Source organism: Ptiloglossa arizonensis, chromosome 7 (assembly GCF_051014685.1).
Source record: "Ptiloglossa arizonensis isolate GNS036 chromosome 7, iyPtiAriz1_principal, whole genome shotgun sequence".
NCBI lineage: Eukaryota > Metazoa > Arthropoda > Insecta > Hymenoptera > Colletidae > Ptiloglossa > Ptiloglossa arizonensis.
This window is the reverse complement of record NC_135054.1, coordinates 5,503,796-5,522,960: the sequence shown is the minus strand read 5'-3', so window position 1 is coordinate 5,522,960 and position 19,165 is coordinate 5,503,796. Positions and strand designations below refer to the sequence as shown.

General features: G+C 28.0%; 4 protein-coding genes across 4 annotated transcripts; 3 read left to right on the top strand and 1 right to left on the bottom strand.

The window, feature by feature from the left end:
* Window positions 1–611: 611 nt before the first annotated feature.
* Window positions 612–4,299, top strand: LOC143148824 (T-complex protein 1 subunit eta-like). The gene is made up of 6 exons (XM_076315532.1): window positions 612–741; window positions 1,356–1,616; window positions 2,528–2,857; window positions 2,940–3,412; window positions 3,494–3,763; window positions 3,854–4,299. Exons 1-6 carry the CDS (start codon window positions 739–741, stop codon window positions 4,134–4,136), a joined length of 1,620 nt encoding a protein of 539 aa, XP_076171647.1. The 5' UTR covers window positions 612–738; the 3' UTR covers window positions 4,137–4,299.
* A 509-nt stretch (window positions 4,300–4,808) lies between these two features.
* LOC143149298 (T-complex protein 1 subunit eta-like) lies at window positions 4,809–8,112 on the top strand. Its single transcript, XM_076316525.1, has 6 exons — window positions 4,809–4,942; window positions 5,561–5,821; window positions 6,371–6,700; window positions 6,783–7,255; window positions 7,337–7,606; window positions 7,697–8,112. The coding sequence occupies exons 1-6, from the start codon at window positions 4,940–4,942 to the stop codon at window positions 7,977–7,979; spliced, it is 1,620 nt and encodes a 539-aa protein (XP_076172640.1). The 5' UTR covers window positions 4,809–4,939; the 3' UTR covers window positions 7,980–8,112.
* A 474-nt stretch (window positions 8,113–8,586) lies between these two features.
* LOC143149128 (uncharacterized) lies at window positions 8,587–17,792 on the top strand. The gene is made up of 7 exons (XM_076316225.1): window positions 8,587–11,088; window positions 11,163–11,258; window positions 13,723–13,896; window positions 15,517–15,779; window positions 15,849–15,953; window positions 16,030–16,192; window positions 16,306–17,792. The coding sequence occupies exons 1-7, from the start codon at window positions 10,620–10,622 to the stop codon at window positions 16,476–16,478; spliced, it is 1,443 nt and encodes a 480-aa protein (XP_076172340.1). The 5' UTR covers window positions 8,587–10,619; the 3' UTR covers window positions 16,479–17,792.
* On the bottom strand, window positions 11,582–14,202 carry LOC143149127 (mitochondrial protein C2orf69 homolog). The gene is made up of 6 exons (XM_076316224.1): window positions 13,610–14,202; window positions 12,886–13,015; window positions 12,676–12,803; window positions 12,443–12,605; window positions 12,116–12,359; window positions 11,582–12,033 (listed from the first exon to the last, which is right to left on the bottom strand). Exons 1-6 carry the CDS (start codon window positions 13,615–13,617, stop codon window positions 11,831–11,833), a joined length of 876 nt encoding a protein of 291 aa, XP_076172339.1. The 5' UTR covers window positions 13,618–14,202; the 3' UTR covers window positions 11,582–11,830.
* Window positions 17,793–19,165: the final 1,373 nt, after the last annotated feature.

Sequence of the window (19,165 nt, the reverse complement as noted above, 5' to 3'; positions counted from 1 at the left end):
CATCTATTGTTCATTCAGAAAAACACTTTAAACAAAGTATAATGATAGCAATAACATCGATTGTTATATTATAAATTAGTCTTTATTAGTTATAGTCAAACAATAAGTTGTTACAAAGAGATTAATTAAACATTATACTACTTTTATAATATTAATATAAAACTTAGTAAAACTATTATCATAATAATTTAAATAACAATAAATCTTTAAACCTTTTAACATGTACATGTTTTAACAAAACATGTAGACATGTTTTTAAGGTCTACTTATTAAAAAAAAAAAATTAGCAAGTAACAATTCAATAAAATCAAGTAAGAACCAAATAGTTATATTCCAAATTTAATAAAATATAATTTTTATTATTTTATCATGTTCCTTAATTTCTATATTCTTAATTGCAAATTATATAAAACTTATATATAAAAAACTTGTCAGTTTTTGTAATTTCTGAAATGATTTAAAACTATAATGTTAATTTAATTTTCTATTGTAAAAATAAATATTTAAATTAACCAATTTAAAAAGTTATAAACATAAACATGCAACAAATTTAAATTATAATTTTCAATTGGTCACTCATTTTCGAGATACCTACTTCCGTTAAATATAAAAGATACCTCCTTGACGTTTGTATCCTAGCAGAATCATCTCGAACACCATTTAGAGGTTAGCGAAATAACGCGCTCGTGCACAGTGAGTAAAATCAAGAACCGGATAATCGTAAAATAAGTTATAAAAATGGTAAGTTAAAAACATGATTGATCTGTCTAGGATAAAATATCCATAGTTTTCATATATTAATATAAATATGTATTTTCCATACTAAGATTACTATAAATTCACTACTGTCTATACAAATTTAATGAAGGAAATACATTTTGTAGTGACAAGGAATGACTTTCATTTATAATAGTAAATAGAAATATTGAAATACGTCGATATTTTTAACCCGAAAATAAATTATTATGGAGAAAAAAGGTTATCATATTCACTCTAACCTTATATGGAGATTAATTTCAGATTACTCCCACGATGTGCATGTGAAAAGAATCTAAATAATAGAATATTTATTTCCTTAGATTTAGTGTAAACTAATCTTACCAGCACCCAACATTTTACCTAATAACAACAAAGAAATATATGTTTATTCTTCATTCATTTGTCTTGTAAAATCTAACAAATTTCACAAGAAACTTACAATTATTACACAACTGTAACAGTAACATGTATATTTAAATATAAAATAGCAAAAATGGGAAGATACATGAGAGTAAATCATTGTTACTATTATCATCATCATCATTATTATTATTTATAATAAATATGTAAGATTACTTAAATATATCTTTTTACAGCAACCTCAAATAATTTTACTCAGAGAAGGCACAGATGTCACACAGGGAAAACAACAACTGATATCAAATATAAATGCATGTCAAATAGTAGTAGATGCTGTGAGGACTACTCTAGGTCCTCGAGGAATGGACAAACTTATTGTGGATCAAAATGGAAAAGCTACTATTTCAAATGATGGTGCAACTATTTTAAGAATTTTGGAAGTTGTCCACCCTGCAGCAAAAACCTTAGTAGATATTGCTAAATCGCAAGATGCAGAAGTAAGTAATATTACGTAAATATTACATTATCTCTGTAATCAAATAAATTGGTGATTCAACAGATAAGAAGGTACCAATATACTTGCAGAGAACATTACAATTAAGAACTTGTAGACTGGTAACATTTTAAAGGTATATAGTTGCCTCAATGAAGTTCATACATTTTATTGCATTGTTTTTATAGTTCCGAAATAGTATGTAAATTTGAATAATAAACTATTTTGTTAATAATTATTGGCACTGTAAGGATATGCTATGTAAGTGGTAGCCTTCCTATGTCCAGTTTGGAAACAATATAAACAATGCTATATCATTTTCATTAACACATACTGCTACGTATTTAGCTGTTACTAAATAAATATTATTCTACTATTTACCATTTTTTAAACAAATAAACATTTGAAGCAAATTCAAGATCGAGTGGTTATAAGTACTTAAATCGAAGAGATACTTCGATTTGAATATAACTTGTAAGAATGTGGTACGATTGACAATTGTGTTAACTATAAATTGGTTAATAATGTATAAGATACTTAAATATTGTATATTTTGAACAAATATTTGTGAAGTGGGATTTCATTGAAAAATGTATTGACCCAAAGGTATTGTCAGAACAATTATGTCCAAATTTGGTATTTGAGTCAGAAAGTTAAAGTTCTTCCAGTTCGTCATACTTTGATATATTATATCATATTCAATAAAGAATTCCAAAAATATCAAAAATGTTCAATTAATACAAAATCTTAAAAGAAATTCTTTCAAGAATCGTGGTACATTACGAAATTGATTGGACAATTTATTCTTCCACAGCTGCTGATTGTTTGCCAGCACAACTGATTAAGAGTTTATTATTATTAGCATATATTACCAACTATATCCTTAAATATTTACTTTCGTTTCTTATATTATAGGTTGGTGATGGTACGACTAGCGTAGTTTTACTAGCTGGAGAATTTTTGAAACAAATGAAGCCATTCATTGAGGAAGGAGTACATCCACGTATCATGATTAAAGCTCTTCGTCTTGCACTTCAAATAGCGGTTGATAAAATAAATTCAACAAGTGTAAAGATTGATAAATGTGATCAAAGGAAAGTAACAAAACTTTTAGAAGAATGTGCGGAAACATCTATGAGTTCAAAATTAATTCATCAGCAAAAAGAGTTTTTTAGCTGTTTAGTCGTAAAAGCTGTTTTGATGCTTGATGATATGCTGCCGCTCAACATGATCGGCATTAAAAAGGTAACTTGATTTAAAAAAATTTATAATTATCGAAAAATGAATTGTTGTTTTTTCTTTACATCATCAAACATCTTGCTTACAGGTCTCTGGTGGTGCACTAGAAGATTCAGAATTAATTGAAGGGGTAGCTTTTAAAAAAACCTTTTCTTATGCTGGCTTTGAGATGCAACCTAAACAATACAAGAACTGTAAAATTGCTCTATTAAATATAGAATTAGAACTTAAAGCAGAAAGACATAACGCAGAAATACGTGTGAATAATGTTGTGGAATATCAAAAGATAGTTGATGCTGAATGGCAAATTTTGTATAATCAGCTTGAAATAATTCACAAGAGTGGTGCACAGGTTGTATTGTCCAAGTTACCTATTGGTGATGTTGCTACACAATATTTCGCAGATCGAGATATGTTCTGTGCGGGCAGGGTGCTAGAGGAAGATTTAAAGAGAACAATGAAAGCTTGTGGTGGTTGCATCTTATCAACAGTACATGGTATTAAAGAATCTGATCTTGGCAAATGTGAAATGTTTGAGGAAAAACAAATTGGTGGCGAAAGGTATTTGATTAGAACATTAGTAATTAATATATAACTAAAGTATATTGATAATAGTCACTAAATTACGATACTTGTTTTTAGATTTAATTTATTCCACGAAGGAGTAAACGCTAAAACGTGCACATTTATATTACGTGGAGGAGCTGATCAGTTTTTGGAAGAAACTGAAAGATCTTTGCATGATGCTATCATGGTTGTCAGACGTATGCTTAAAACCAATGCCTGTGTGGCTGGTGGAGGAGCTATTGAAATGGAACTATCCAAAACCTTGCGAGATCATTCTCGTGTTATAGCAGGAAAAGAACAACTTTTAATTGGGGCAATAGCACGAGCACTCGAAGTTATACCAAGGTACGTGCCTTTATCTTTAATTTTTATTTGTACATATTTATGGTTTTTGTTGCATATGACATAAATATTACATAGGTATATTTATTTTAGGCAATTGTGTGATAACGCTGGTTTCGATGCAACAAATATTTTAAATAAATTGCGACAGAAGCAACACAATGGTATGCACACCTATGGTGTTGATATTAACACTGAAGGTATTGGCGATAATATGTCGGCTTATGTATGGGAACCTGCTGTTGTGAAAATAAATGCACTGACTGCTGCAACCGAAGCAGCATGCCTTATTTTATCTGTGGATGAAACTATACAATTTTCTAAATCTAATAATCCAAAATATTCAATGGGTCAGGGCATGGGAAGACCAGTCTAAAGAAAAGTTACATTCTTAACTTAAATAAGAACGATAAACCTATAAACTAAATATTAATAATACATGCTAGAAATCTATTGCAACAATTTGTTTATGAATTACTGTAATATCCAATATAATTTTTGCACACTTCCTTTTATGTTGTAATATATTATAAAACCGATTCTGCAATCTCTAACAAGAATTTCAACATTATTGTCATTAAAATTACACACAATGAAATGTAATACTATATATATATATATATTATTCGAGAAAACGTTATACATTTTTGCATTTACAGACCCACAGAAATATTGATTTTATTGCACAATTTTGTTTTAAGTAAGAAATTAAATTAATTTTGTTTACTTGAACATTTTAACAGTATTTTTAATTTATGAATGTCAATATGCAGAAATGATAAAAATTTATTATTAAACGTACTAGTTACCACATTATAAACATATCCAAATAATTCATAATTTATTTGTCTAATCTAATATTTTTACAATACTTCACATTTTTAAATGTTATAAATTTAATATTTCTATAATACACATTATTTTTTTAATTTCCAATTATTTTGAAAAATACTTAAATTAACCAATTTACAAAACTTAAACACATAATTAAATTTAAATTCCACTTTCCTATTGGCCAGTCGTTTCTGAAATATCTAACCATATTAAGTTAAAAGATACCTAGATACTTGATGTTTTTATCTTAGCAGAATCACCTCGGAAACATTTACAGGTTAACAAAATAACCGGCTCGTGCATAGTGATAAGAAGCATCGAATAAGTGTAAAATAAATTATAAAAATGGTAAGTTATAAATATCATTTATCTGTTTAACATAGACAAAATATCTATAGTTTTCATTTATTGATATAAATGTGTATTTTACATACTAAATCACTATAAATTTCTACTGTCTACACCATTTATTGAAGGAAACGCATTTTGTATTAGCAAGTAATGACTTTCTTTTACATTAGTAAACAGAAATATTGAAATACGTCGATATTTTTAGACCGAAAATAAATTACTATGGGGAAAAATGGTCATCATATTCGCCCTAATCTTATATGGAGATTAATTTTGGATTAACTCATGATGTACACATAAAAGGAATCTAAATAATAAAATATTCATTTCCTTAGATTCACTATAAACTGACATTTTACTAGTAGCCAACATTTTACATAGTAACAGAACAAAGAAATACAAATTAATTCTGCATTCATTTGTCTTATAAAGTCTAATAAATTTCACAAGAAACTTACAATTATTACACAACTGTAACAGTAACATGTATATTTAAATATAAAATAGCAAAAATGGGAAGATACATGAGAGTAAATCATTGTTACTATTATCATCATCATCATTATTATTATTTATAATAAATATGTAAGATTACTTAAATATATCTTTTTACAGCAACCTCAAATAATTTTACTCAGAGAAGGCACAGATGTCACACAGGGAAAACAACAACTGATATCAAATATAAATGCATGTCAAGTAGTAGTAGATGCTGTGAGGACTACTCTAGGTCCTCGAGGAATGGACAAACTTATTGTGGATCAAAATGGAAAAGCTACTATTTCAAATGATGGTGCAACTATTTTAAGAATTTTGGAAGTTGTCCACCCTGCAGCAAAAACCTTAGTAGATATTGCTAAATCGCAAGATGCAGAAGTAAGTAATACTTCTAAATTTTTTAAACGAATAAACATTTGAAGCAAATTTAAGATCTAGTGATTATAAGTACTTAAATCGAAGAGATATTTAGATTTGAATATAACTTGTAAGAATGTAGTACGATTGACAATTGTGTTAACTATAAATTGGTTAATAATGTATAAGATACTTAAATATTGTATATTTTGAACAAATATTTGTGAAGTGGGATTTCATTGAAAAATGATTGACCCAAAGGTATTGTCAGAACAATTATGTCCAAATTTGGTATTTGAGTCAGAAAGTTAAAGTTCTTCTAGTTCGTCATACATTAATATATTATATCTTATTCAATAAAAAATTCCAAAAATATCAAAAATGTTCAATTAATACAAAATCTTAAAAGAAATTCTTCCAAGGATAGTGGTACATTACGAAATTGATTGGACAATTTATTCTTCCATAGCTGCTGATTGTTTGCCAGCACAACTGATTAAGAGTTTATTATTATTAGCATATATTACCAACTATATCCTTAAATATTTACTTTCGTTTCTTATATTATAGGTTGGTGATGGTACGACTAGCGTAGTTTTACTAGCTGGAGAATTTTTGAAACAAATGAAGCCATTCATTGAGGAAGGAGTACATCCACGTATCATGATTAAAGCTCTTCGTCTTGCACTTCAAATAGCGGTTGATAAAATAAATTCAACAAGTGTAAAGATTGATAAATGTGATCAAAGGAAAGTAACAAAACTTTTAGAAGAATGTGCGGAAACATCTATGAGTTCAAAATTAATTCATCAGCAAAAAGAGTTTTTTAGCTGTTTAGTCGTAAAAGCTGTTTTGATGCTTGATGATATGCTGCCGCTCAACATGATCGGCATTAAAAAGGTAACTTGATTTAAAAAAATTTATAATTATCGAAAAATGAATTGTTGTTTTTTCTTTACATCATCAAACATCTTGCTTACAGGTCTCTGGTGGTGCACTAGAAGATTCAGAATTAATTGAAGGGGTAGCTTTTAAAAAAACCTTTTCTTATGCTGGCTTTGAGATGCAACCTAAACAATACAAGAACTGTAAAATTGCTCTATTAAATATAGAATTAGAACTTAAAGCAGAAAGACATAACGCAGAAATACGTGTGAATAATGTTGTGGAATATCAAAAGATAGTTGATGCTGAATGGCAAATTTTGTATAATCAGCTTGAAATAATTCACAAGAGTGGTGCACAGGTTGTATTGTCCAAGTTACCTATTGGTGATGTTGCTACACAATATTTCGCAGATCGAGATATGTTCTGTGCGGGCAGGGTGCTAGAGGAAGATTTAAAGAGAACAATGAAAGCTTGTGGTGGTTGCATCTTATCAACAGTACATGGTATTAAAGAATCTGATCTTGGCAAATGTGAAATGTTTGAGGAAAAACAAATTGGTGGCGAAAGGTATTTGATTAGAACATTAGTAATTAATATATAACTAAAGTATATTGATAATAGTCACTAAATTACGATACTTGTTTTTAGATTTAATTTATTCCACGAAGGAGTAAACGCTAAAACGTGCACATTTATATTACGTGGAGGAGCTGATCAGTTTTTGGAAGAAACTGAAAGATCTTTGCATGATGCTATCATGGTTGTCAGACGTATGCTTAAAACCAATGCCTGTGTGGCTGGTGGAGGAGCTATTGAAATGGAACTATCCAAAACCTTGCGAGATCATTCTCGTGTTATAGCAGGAAAAGAACAACTTTTAATTGGGGCAATAGCACGAGCACTCGAAGTTATACCAAGGTACGTGCCTTTATCTTTAATTTTTATTTGTACATATTTATGGTTTTTGTTGCATATGACATAAATATTACATAGGTATATTTATTTTAGGCAATTGTGTGATAACGCTGGTTTCGATGCAACAAATATTTTAAATAAATTGCGACAGAAGCAACACAATGGTATGCACACCTATGGTGTTGATATTAACACTGAAGGTATTGGCGATAATATGTCGGCTTATGTATGGGAACCTGCTGTTGTGAAAATAAATGCACTGACTGCTGCAACCGAAGCAGCATGCCTTATTTTATCTGTGGATGAAACTATACAATTTTCTAAATCTAATAATCCAAAATATTCAATGGGTCAGGGCATGGGAAGACCAGTCTAAAGAAAAGTTACATTCTTAACTTAAATAAGAACGATAAACCTATAAACTAAATATTAATAATACATGCTAGAAATCTATTGCAACAATTTGTTTATGAATTACTGTAATATCCAATATAATTTTTGCACACTTCCTTTTATGTTGTAATATATTATAAAATCGATTCTGCAATCTCTAACAAGAATTTTAACAGTTTTATCATTAAAATTACACACAATGAAATGTAATACTATATGTATATATTATTCGAGAAAACGTTATACATTTTTGCATTTACATTTTAATAGTATTTTTATTTTATGAATGTCAATATGCAGAAATGATAAAAATTTATTATTAAACGTACTAATTACCACATTATAAACATATTCAAATAATTCATAATTTATTTGTCTAATCTAATATTTTTACAATACTTCACATTTTTATGTCTTATAAATTTAATATTTCAATAATGCACATTATTTTTTTAATTTCCAATCTCGTTAAAAATTAAAAAGCTTTTTAATCGTATAAAAAAGATGTTGTATAGTTCTGTTTTACTATTTTTAATAATTATATAAGAATTTTTAGAAAATGAAAAAAATACTAAGTTTTGTAATTTTATGTATGTACACATTATGTACATACAAATGCGATTGTGAAATGTTGAATAATTTCTACAAAGTATTGATATAAAAGAAACGAATTGAAAAGAAACCTTTATAACGATTTTAGAACGAACCTATGTTACACTCCATAACGTTCGTCTATATCGTTCGATTGCCGAACTAAAAAGAAACCATTTGCCGTGACACTCGGCAGTGGTGGTATCGTGACATAGGTACTAATTACAAATTACAAGTCTCGTGGTTAGTGGTTTTTCATGCTCCAACATAAAGAATGATCTACAGTGAAAAAAGATCTTGAGATAGCTCTTTAAACAAAAAAGGTCTCAACTTTCTTATCTCGAAAACGCTTCTATTCCCGAATACAGCAAGGAAAGTTAAGATGGTTTTTTTCCCCGAAAATGTTTCAATTCTAAACGACTCTATGAGGTTTAATACATTTTTTCGTAATTCGTACTATAATGAATTTGAAGGTAGAAATATGAAAAATGTACCGACGGCATATCTGTGTAATGTGTATTTAAATCCTCTCTGTCTCTCCTACTGTACTCAACATCACGGAGGTCTTTTCGTAATTTTCAATTGTCAGTTTAGAATATCCTAGACATGTTCAATCGGATTGTAGTTTGGATGGACTCATTGGTGAGTGGTCGAAGCGAGTATCTTATATGAGTAAGAATCCTTACGGTTTCTACATTTAGTGCTGATAATTGCACTATTATATGTAAAAGTAAACAAATCTTTGCAGCGGAAAATTGAAATTCCGGTCCACATTATTAGAAACCCATCATTGTAAGTTCTTACATGGGTTACATTTCGTTTATTGTATCGATAATCGGGACGTATTGTTGGCACTCCCTTTTGGTACATGATACATAATTTCTTACATAAATCAAACACGGTCGATGATGATTATGCGTCATTGCTGGTAATCTTGTACGACTTCTTGAATTTTGTCTTGATTCTCGAAGTTTTTGACGGATTGTGTCCATATTTACAGTCGGTAATAGAATAACATCACAAAGTTCATAGTGAATTTAAGCTACTATTGAATTATGTGATATGTATTGTACCCCAAATTTCCCGTCTACAAAAATTGAGTTTCTTCGCCCGATGCACAAGAGACTGGCTCACGTCAAAGTGTCTTGCCACATATTGATAATTGGTACCTTATTAAACCCTGTGGAGTTGTTTAAATTTGTAAAATTTAAAAAAAAAGAACCAGTTTTACTTTCCTGTTCTGCACCCAGATATAAAAGTGTTTTCAAGAAGTATGAGAAAGTAGAGACTTTAAAATGAGCCCAGATACGCTACTGTCCGATTTTTTTCATATTTCACAATTTTTTTCAAAATCCTTTAATAAGTGTATCATGTATAATTTAATATACAAATTTTATTTAACAGAAATTGTAAAAAATACATTTAACAAAGAAATTTATTTAACCTGCCTGCTTGCTAGAGCTAGCTAAAACTAGACCCATTTAATACATTACCATATATATTGCAATTGTGACGCATTCACTTAAAATGTTTAACATATTTGAAACATAAAACTCATAGGTTAGGACACCATTGCCTAAATAGTGACAAAACACTATTGCTTTATTACAGGACCAAGAATTTTCATTAACACTTTGTGTGAAACGATTATGCTATTATTATGAAAATCAAACTACATCTATGATCATACAGGTATTTAATTTTTCAACATCGAATTCGAACTATCGTTTCGATAATCGGAAGCATCACTGAATTATAGCCAACTTCATTTGGGTACCAGATGACAGGATACGATTCTGCCTATGTTCAAAACAGACCGTATGAATTGTAGGTATTTACACGGTGTTTGTAAATAAAATGTAATGTGGCCTTTGATTTAGTTCGTGTGATTCGCTTATTATGAGATATATGTAATAAATGCTTGAAATACAAAAATATAACTTCCAACAAGTGTCAAAAGGAGAAACTACGTGGTAGAGAAAAATTATTTCAAACTATTAGACAACACTAGGTAACTGCTGAACCGGCAAATATGAAAACTGAAATTTCTTGGAAACGTCGTTTTCTCCGAAAAAAATTAAAGTATATGTTAGTTTGCGTTTTTATAGTCGCCATCATTTTTGTTGTTCATCAGTTATTTTATTTCAAACAACTTAACCAAGCAATCGTAGGAAAATTGATTAGTGGTTCAGTACGAACATCTAATTATCTTGTTACTGGTAAAATGGATTCGAAATGGAATGAACCGTTGCATTCCAAACACCTTCGCGATAAAGATGGTCGAATTGTATCGTTACGTGGAACGCGTGATCAAGACATTTCAAAATACCTGCCAAATGCGCGTGGAAAATTTGTTTGCTTCACTTCAAAAACAGAGATAGACTTTTTTAAAATTAATGACAATTATTGTGATTGTACTGTGGATGGTAGTGATGAGCCTGGTACCAATGCATGTAACCATGGTGTTTTTAATTGTAAAATCTCTTCTTCACAATGTACAGGTATTTAGTTTTTTATATTTTATTGTATATTTATTTGTCTTTTAATAATATTAATAATACCAATAAAATTTCAGTAAAAATACCATCTTATAAAGTTAATGATGGGTTCTGTGACTGTTGCGACGGATCTGATGAATGGGCAGAAGTTACATTATCGCATTTAAATAACGGTAATCCATTTTATTGAATGATTAGTATGTATTTTTTATATGTTTTATATTAATTACAAACCTTTTTTTCCAGAATCTGGGAGCATAACATACTATCATACTAAGTGTCAAAATAAATGCTAGTACAATATAATTTAAACTACTTTAAACACATCAAACATTCAATATAAAATAATTATTTATATAAATATTCCTGTTTTCTATTGAGTTGTGTTACATGAATAACTTTATGTTGTGTATAAAGTTTTATAATATATAAATACTGTTTTAAATGTTTCCTCTTAAATTTATATTATTCTAAAATATAATGAAATAAATACTTAATTTATAAAAAAACTTATTCAAACAGCATGTAGAAATATAAGTGACATATAAATACATTCTAAAATATATTTACAGATTACTTTTTTCATGTAACACATTTGTACAAATCTATATATACTATGAAAATATTTAAAATGTTTAATAGACATATACTTTAATACTGTGTTTACTAATGAAGATAATTAGTATTCATCAGAAAGAATCATCACAAATAATTTTTATTTAACTTTACCACTTTAAGCACAACATTATGATGAATGATTTCCAATGTCCTTAAGGAGATCAAAATGCAGTTTCAAACTTCTCGATTTACCAGCAAAATGTAAAGTTCGCTCTACAGGAATTCCCATACTTTGTAAAATACTACGAAATTGATTTTCCTCTTTACGAATCCATGGACGATGAGAATCCTGAATTTGATATGGTGTAACATGTATATGGACATCTATTTCTACAATAATATATAAACTTTAAAATGCAAGGTCATTAGAAAATACAGAGATGTTTCTTTTAAGAAGTGTTAAGTGTATTACTTAATTTTGCAAAAGATTCCAGTATAGATTTTTCTGTAATCCATGTATCCTTTGAACCTGCATGTCCACCATCCAACCACCACATACTTCCAATAAATTTTATAAAGTTATTAATTTCAATATCAGGTTCTGGTCTATGTTGGTGATAGTGAAATTCGTGAAGTAATTGGTTCAATACAACACAGCCTTTGCTGAAGCCCATTAATAATAATTTCATATTTTCAATTCTAAACTGAATAGAATCCTAAAAATTCAAACATTTATTTTGATTAAAAATTATGATTTAAGGTTTTATAAAAAAAAGTGTAATTTAAAATATTATTATACCTTATTTAAATTACTTGTTTCAAAATGTTCTAAACAGGATTTTATTAGTTCTTTTAAATGTTTTAAAGCATTATGTGCTGGAAAAAATGATGGCACACCATATTTATTTGCTGGTACAAAATTATCAAAACAACTGAACATAGCATTCCTTGTTACATACATCCTAAATCAGTATTGAAAATAATAAAAAGAATATATCAAATACATGTCTTAGAGATTTTTATGAGCCTTACCTGGATGGTCGAACAATGAGTACATGTTTATTAGGAAAATTTGTTGTAAGTATCTGAGCAGTATTTTGTAAACTCCATTCTATATATTTTTTACTATCAGCATGTTGTTCCATATTTTCTTGAATATCCTATAAAAAGATTATAATATATTGTACAACATATTGTATAGACTTATTTCATAGTTACTTTTCCAATGGTACTGTTATTTACCTGTACATCACCCCCAAAATATACAAGTATGTCTTGACTTGGTGGTAATATTGGATGTGAATAAATTATATCATTAAATCGACTGGTGATACCAGGTACGTTTTTCCAAAAACAAATTTTAAACGACATACTGTTTCAAAAGTAATTAAATAATTTATACCAATATATTACACAACATCAATATTTTATCAGTTTCTAGTATACTTAATTTTTAACATTTTTATTGTATTTTGATACAATTTTTCCATAGTTATTTTATATTTACATTAACACAAAAATAATGGTTTAACTACAATGCTTTGCCCTTTTAAATACATAAATATCTGTATCCAATAAATTTATAAATTCTTCTATTCTTGGCAACTTCAATAATATAACTGTTTTTATGTCAAATAAAATTCTGTTATATGTGTGCATAATTCTAATCAAAATAGTAAATTTGAGTCAAATTTACATTAAAATATGTAATACATATATATTTTTTAAATGAATATATCATTCAAGTAAAATTTTTTGTATAACAGACGATGATCACAAACGTTTTCAATGATTTCGAATAGTACAAAATAAAAATGAGAAATTTTATTTTATAATTGTTATTATTTTAAACATTATATGGGATTTCAAACATACTATTTAGAAACTGAACTTCGTCGTGAATAAAGTCCAACAATTATTACATAAGATTTAAAACAAAAATAGCAAATGTCAAATGTAACCTTACTCGAGCATTTTTAGTGTTAATAAAAGAAAAATTTTTCAGAAGTGTTTGGAAAGTTTAAAATAGACTCTTATAAATTATTTTTTATAGACCAAATTTCTACACACTGTTTCCAGTTTCAAGGAAATATAAAGCACTGTTAACAATGCAATATAACACAAACTTAAATAAAACAGTATGGAATCCCCTTAGGATATTTCATTATTCTGAGCATTGTAACTATGCTATAATTATATTGAATCGTCCTCTTTTTTGGAAACATGATATTTTACTCTCAATGTGGGAAAAAGGTATGTTTTCTATGTTTGGAAATAATGAATGAACAAAAATGTTGAATACAGTAGCCCACAAAAATGTTGAATACAGTAGCCCGCAAAAATGTTTGTACACGACTTACTTTCATTGGGATTTCTTTAAAATTGGATAGGTATAAATAGAATAAAAATATTTTGCTTTAAATAAATGAGGAATATTTATTTCATAGTACAAACATTGGTCCACAAAAATCTTTGTACGGTCACAAAATGTTATACGTACATATGTAGATGCTCAAATGTTTAAAACAAATAACAATGTGAAATATTTAGATGCTGAAAAAACACAATCAAAGATCTCGATTATGAAATGTAATCAAATCATTGTTAAAATGTACTTAGAAATATGAATTGTGTTAAGAAACGTAGAAAAATGACAGTCGGAGAACGATAAATTGTTACGAATTTATTTAAATAGGAAAAAACGCTTAGAAAAATTGGAAATATTGTTGAAAAACCCTTTTCCATGATACAATATATTGGAAAAAGGTATGAAAATGAATGTGTGGCTAATAAAATACGAATGGCATTACCAAAGGAGTTTGGAATAAGGAACGAAATTTTATTTCGCAAAATATAAAAATTGGTCTTATCATTGCAACAAACATTGCTAGAGAATTGAAAAAATGTATCGAAACTAATGTAAATATACACTGAAACTCTGCGTTGAACATTACATTACAAAAATTTTCATGCATTTGACCCTAAATGCAAACCATTTATCAACGAAATTAATAGAAAAATATATTGCAATTTACAAAAGATTATGTGAATAAACCAGTTTTATTTTAGGAGAAGACAATATTTACGGACGAAAGCACATATAATATTTTCGGATTTCATGAAAAAAAGAAAGTAGAGAAAAACGAGAACAGTATTTAATAGAGAAAATTTAAAACTTAGCATCAAAGGTGGTGATGGTTGTATAATGGCGCGGGAATGTATAAGTGCCAAAGGAACAAGCAATTTACATATAAATGATAGAATTATGGACAAATTTGTTTATTTAAATATCCTGAAAAATAACTTAAAAGTTTGTGTTGAGAAGTTTGCGATTTTTGAAGATTTTAATGTACACATATCAGGACAACAACCCCAAACATCAGTCCCATTCAATTTAACAATGGATCACTTTCAATATTTTCCACATAATGAATGGACATATTGAGTATCTGTAGAAAGATTTAAACTGAATAAATAGGAAAAAAATCAATTTCATACTGGGAAGAATTAAAGCACATGTTACATTTTAAATATAACAACATTAGTAATTAAATGATCTCCAACTTGGTAAAATCCATGCCAAGACTATTACAAACTGTGATCCAATTGACAGATTACACTACAAAATATTAATTCATCAATAATGTGCCATTTTTGCACTAAATAATAAATATTTCTTATTTGTTCAAAAGAAACTATTTCTTTGATGTGTACCCATCCTACTTTACAAGAACTCAAGAACTCTACTTTAATTATGCATAACTACATTTTTAAAAAAACTCTACTAATAAAATTAAGTTGAATAACACTTTTGTGGAGCTCCATACATTTTTTGGAAAAAATGATGCATTCAAAAATATATGCATTGCTTAGCTCAGATTAGTATCACCGTTGATGGTGGAACACATAGATGGTTACATTATTTGGAAGATCAAGGTATAGACCTACTAACTGGAAAATATAGTAAATATGTGCCAAATTTAATTACTGGTGATATGGATAGTTGTTCTCCTATAGTTCGTGAACAGTTAAAATCTATGGGTTCACTGATCATTGAAACACCTGATCAGGATCATTCAGATTATACAAAAGCTCTGCTTCAGTTGGGACAATATGCCAAAGAGAAAAATATAAATGTAATATTGTACATTATATGAAACTTTTCAAATGAATGACACTTAAAACAAAAACATTATTGTTTACAGTTAAAGACAATATATGCATTCGTAGATTCTTCAGGGCGATTTGATCATATGCTTGGAAATATTAATACACTTTATAAAAGTGATAAGTATATTCCACATGCGCATGTAATTATTGCACTAGATTATGTAATAGTATCATTTAAAAATGTTTTATTTCATTTCCTGATTTTATTTATTTTAGATTATTCAAATTGCAAGTGATTCATTAACGTGGATTTTGCAACCTGGTTTTCATAGCATAGATATTCCTAATATTTTGGTACAAAATAATAGCTGGTGTGGACTTTTACCAATTGGTGCACCTGTTAATAGCATAAGTACAACTGGTTTAAAGTGGAATTTAAGTATGTATTAAAGTTAATATGGTAAAATATAGAAACTTTTGCTTATTTCTAAAAGAATTTTAGGGTACTGTCTCCAAATAAAGTAATCTCACAAAAAATGTTTTACTTTTCAGATAATGCTACTATGCAGTTTGGCGGATTGGTAAGCTCTTCAAATACATATGATAATAGTTGCAAAGTAACTGTCAGTACAGACTCACCTGTGGTATGGACTATGGGCATTGAGCCACTCATAGAAAGTATGAATAACTATGAAATATTAACATCGCATTCAGAGTGTCATTAGAAAGTGGGAGTATCTTTAATAACATTTTTAATTAGTCAATAAGTTTTCAATATCCGCAGTACCAAAGGTTTCTCGCAGAAGTAGTACTAGTAGTAGTACTGGTACAGATTTTCTGTGTTTAGAAAAACAAAGCAAAATTAATTCTATATGAATTATGAATATTTTGGCGCATTATTTAACCTTTTGTTTACAAGGAACATAATTTTGGTATAAAATAATATCAGAGTTTAATATATTCACTATTATTTTCATTAAAGTACCTCCAAATATGAAAATTTTGTACGTAGTTTAATCGACTTGTATCCCAAAGTATTAAAATCTACGAAGAAACAATGAATCTGTTATTTGATTATTGTCATAATCTATGGAAATGTTATTCAAGAAAACATTTTCTATATTCATGGTACATGAAAAGACTATAGAATTTAATTTTTGGCTTTGTGTAACTAAACATTTACGTTCATGTGCTTTCATAGAATCATTTTCTTATGAAAAATCTGAGAGTTTAAATTTTCAATTGTTCCATTTTTCAAAATTTGTTTATTACGTGTATGATTTTTTCATTACTAGAGTAAAATATTCCATATTTTAGTTAAAAGATTTTAAAGGTAAAAGTTCTTACTGTAGTTAAGTCAAACTAAATCATTTGCTCAAGGCCATTGTAATTAATTATCCTCAATATACCATGTAGTTGCTTACCTCAGCTGTTGCTTTGTCTTATTCAGCGACAAATAACAATAAGTTCTGGAAAATTATTTGGTGATATTCATTTAACATTCCACATTTCAAAGAATTAGATTAAGTACTACAATGGAAGTGGTTATCACCCATGGTAGTAGTTGACATGTTAGTGTTTCAGATTACATTATTGAAAACTAAGATTTGAATTTCGCACAGGGACATTTTTATTTTTGTTGGAATTTAAATGAAATGGTGTAAATGTAAGGGTTGTAACGATTGTATATTACAATTGAGAAAGAAGTCTTGAGTTATATCAGAATTTTGTTCAAACTATAGATAAATTAATGTTGCAGATAAAAAAGAAAGCTTCACTTACAACTTCAGTGATGTGTTGGTTTGTTGTTTTAGCGCTTATTTTATATTTATATTGTATAAGTGGAAACCACACTATTTTTTATAGAACAAGAAGTACAATTTGGTTATATTGCAAGTTTAGTACTTATCACTGTTTTGTACCATAGAAAAATTGATAAGTACAACAATAATATTAGTACTTTATAGTTGTAATAATTAAATCATTTATCATATTATAAAATTCAGCAAAGTAATTTGTTTACCCAATAATACCCGATAACTAAGTTTCATTTAAGAGAATTCTAATTTTTTATATTTATTTACTGTGTTTATGTAAAGAAAATCTTCAAGTTGTTGGAGTAGCACGAAATGTTAAATTTTCTTTACAATAATGATTAGGTCTACTTTTAGTAATCTTCAGTATTATAGAAATGCTGCCTAGGTTGCTTAGAAATAACAAATACATGTATTAAAAAATTAGTTTTACAAACGTTTTATATAAATATTATAAATTTTACTCTTATATACAATATAATAGTTTAATTTAATAGAACATATCATTTGAACTGCGTACCTCTGCTTCATATGAAATACTTGAAAATGTTGATAAAATTATTGTGAATTTAAATTACAATGTATATACACTTACTCCCACTTGTACTTGTTCATAATGCAAATGCTTAATATAAATTAAAAAAAAAAATGTTTCTTATTAATACTTTCCTTTTATTTTTATTAAATATTTTTAATTGCACCAGGCCACTTCTATTTATAAAGCAGTTTTGGTTTTCATTTATTTAAAAGAAAACAAAATGAAAAAAAGAATATAAGTAGCCATTAAAATTACCTTTTACTGGTATTCGTAGACGAAATAATAAACATATTTTTATTACAAAATACAACCAATTATTATTTTGTTTTAATACCTTTGTGCTTAATTACATCAAGCAACCTATTTGATAAAAATTAAACTAATATTTTTATTACATCGCTACTAATATTACTCCTTTCTGGTATTAAGTTTTCTTTAAGTTGATTTGGATTTATGATTTTGTTTTCTCAATCTGATATTTATAATAGTTATACCCATGAATTTTCAATGTGCTTAATGTTTAGATTCTGTGGGGATGTTTTTATGACTGACGAAATTATATACGCGCTATTGTCTAATCACATGAGCTTTATGTTTTAAATCATTATTTTTATAATGATAAAAAAATGAAATTATTACGAAGCATGAAATTTTTAATAATTATTTACATTAGTAGTTTCAATACCCATTTTGATAAAATTCAAATATTTGGTAAAACTCAACATTCAAAACAACACTTTCCGAAATATTAACAAAATTTCTTTAATACTATCTATTGAATTTTGTCTATACGTATCCGTCCGCGACAGCGCATGCCTCAGTACGGATTCGCTGTTTATCCATTATTTCTACAAATATAGCACGACGATAAACGTTAATAAGTGGTGGGACCCCCCTGACAGGAGGTCCTCTTAAAGAAAATTATCCCAGACCTACTGTAATTCGTCTTTCTTGTCTGATATCAGTTAGCAATTTTCTATCGAGATTCCAGAGTGTATTTTTCAATTTATTTATTGTATTGTAACGCTTTATGATGTATTATATAGTGGATCGATTTCTG

Coding starts and splice junctions, on each gene's coding strand:
- LOC143148824 (XM_076315532.1), top strand. Junction 2,858..2,939: donor ACATGATCGGCATTAAAAAG/GTAACTTGATTT, acceptor TCTTGCTTACAG/GTCTCTGGTGGTGCACTAGA. Junction 3,764..3,853: donor GCACTCGAAGTTATACCAAG/GTACGTGCCTTT, acceptor TATTTATTTTAG/GCAATTGTGTGATAACGCTG.
- LOC143149298 (XM_076316525.1), top strand. Junction 6,701..6,782: donor ACATGATCGGCATTAAAAAG/GTAACTTGATTT, acceptor TCTTGCTTACAG/GTCTCTGGTGGTGCACTAGA. Junction 7,256..7,336: donor AAACAAATTGGTGGCGAAAG/GTATTTGATTAG, acceptor ACTTGTTTTTAG/ATTTAATTTATTCCACGAAG.
- LOC143149128 (XM_076316225.1), top strand. CDS start 10,620: ATGAAAACTGAAATTTCTTGGAAACGTCGTTTTCTCCGAAAAAAATTA. Junction 11,089..11,162: donor CTCTTCTTCACAATGTACAG/GTATTTAGTTTT, acceptor ATAAAATTTCAG/TAAAAATACCATCTTATAAA. Junction 16,193..16,305: donor TGGTTTAAAGTGGAATTTAA/GTATGTATTAAA, acceptor TTTACTTTTCAG/ATAATGCTACTATGCAGTTT.
- LOC143149127 (XM_076316224.1), bottom strand. Junction 12,606..12,675: donor CTCATTGTTCGACCATCCAG/GTAAGGCTCATA, acceptor ATACTGATTTAG/GATGTATGTAACAAGGAATG. Junction 12,360..12,442: donor AAACAAGTAATTTAAATAAG/GTATAATAATAT, acceptor TTGAATTTTTAG/GATTCTATTCAGTTTAGAAT.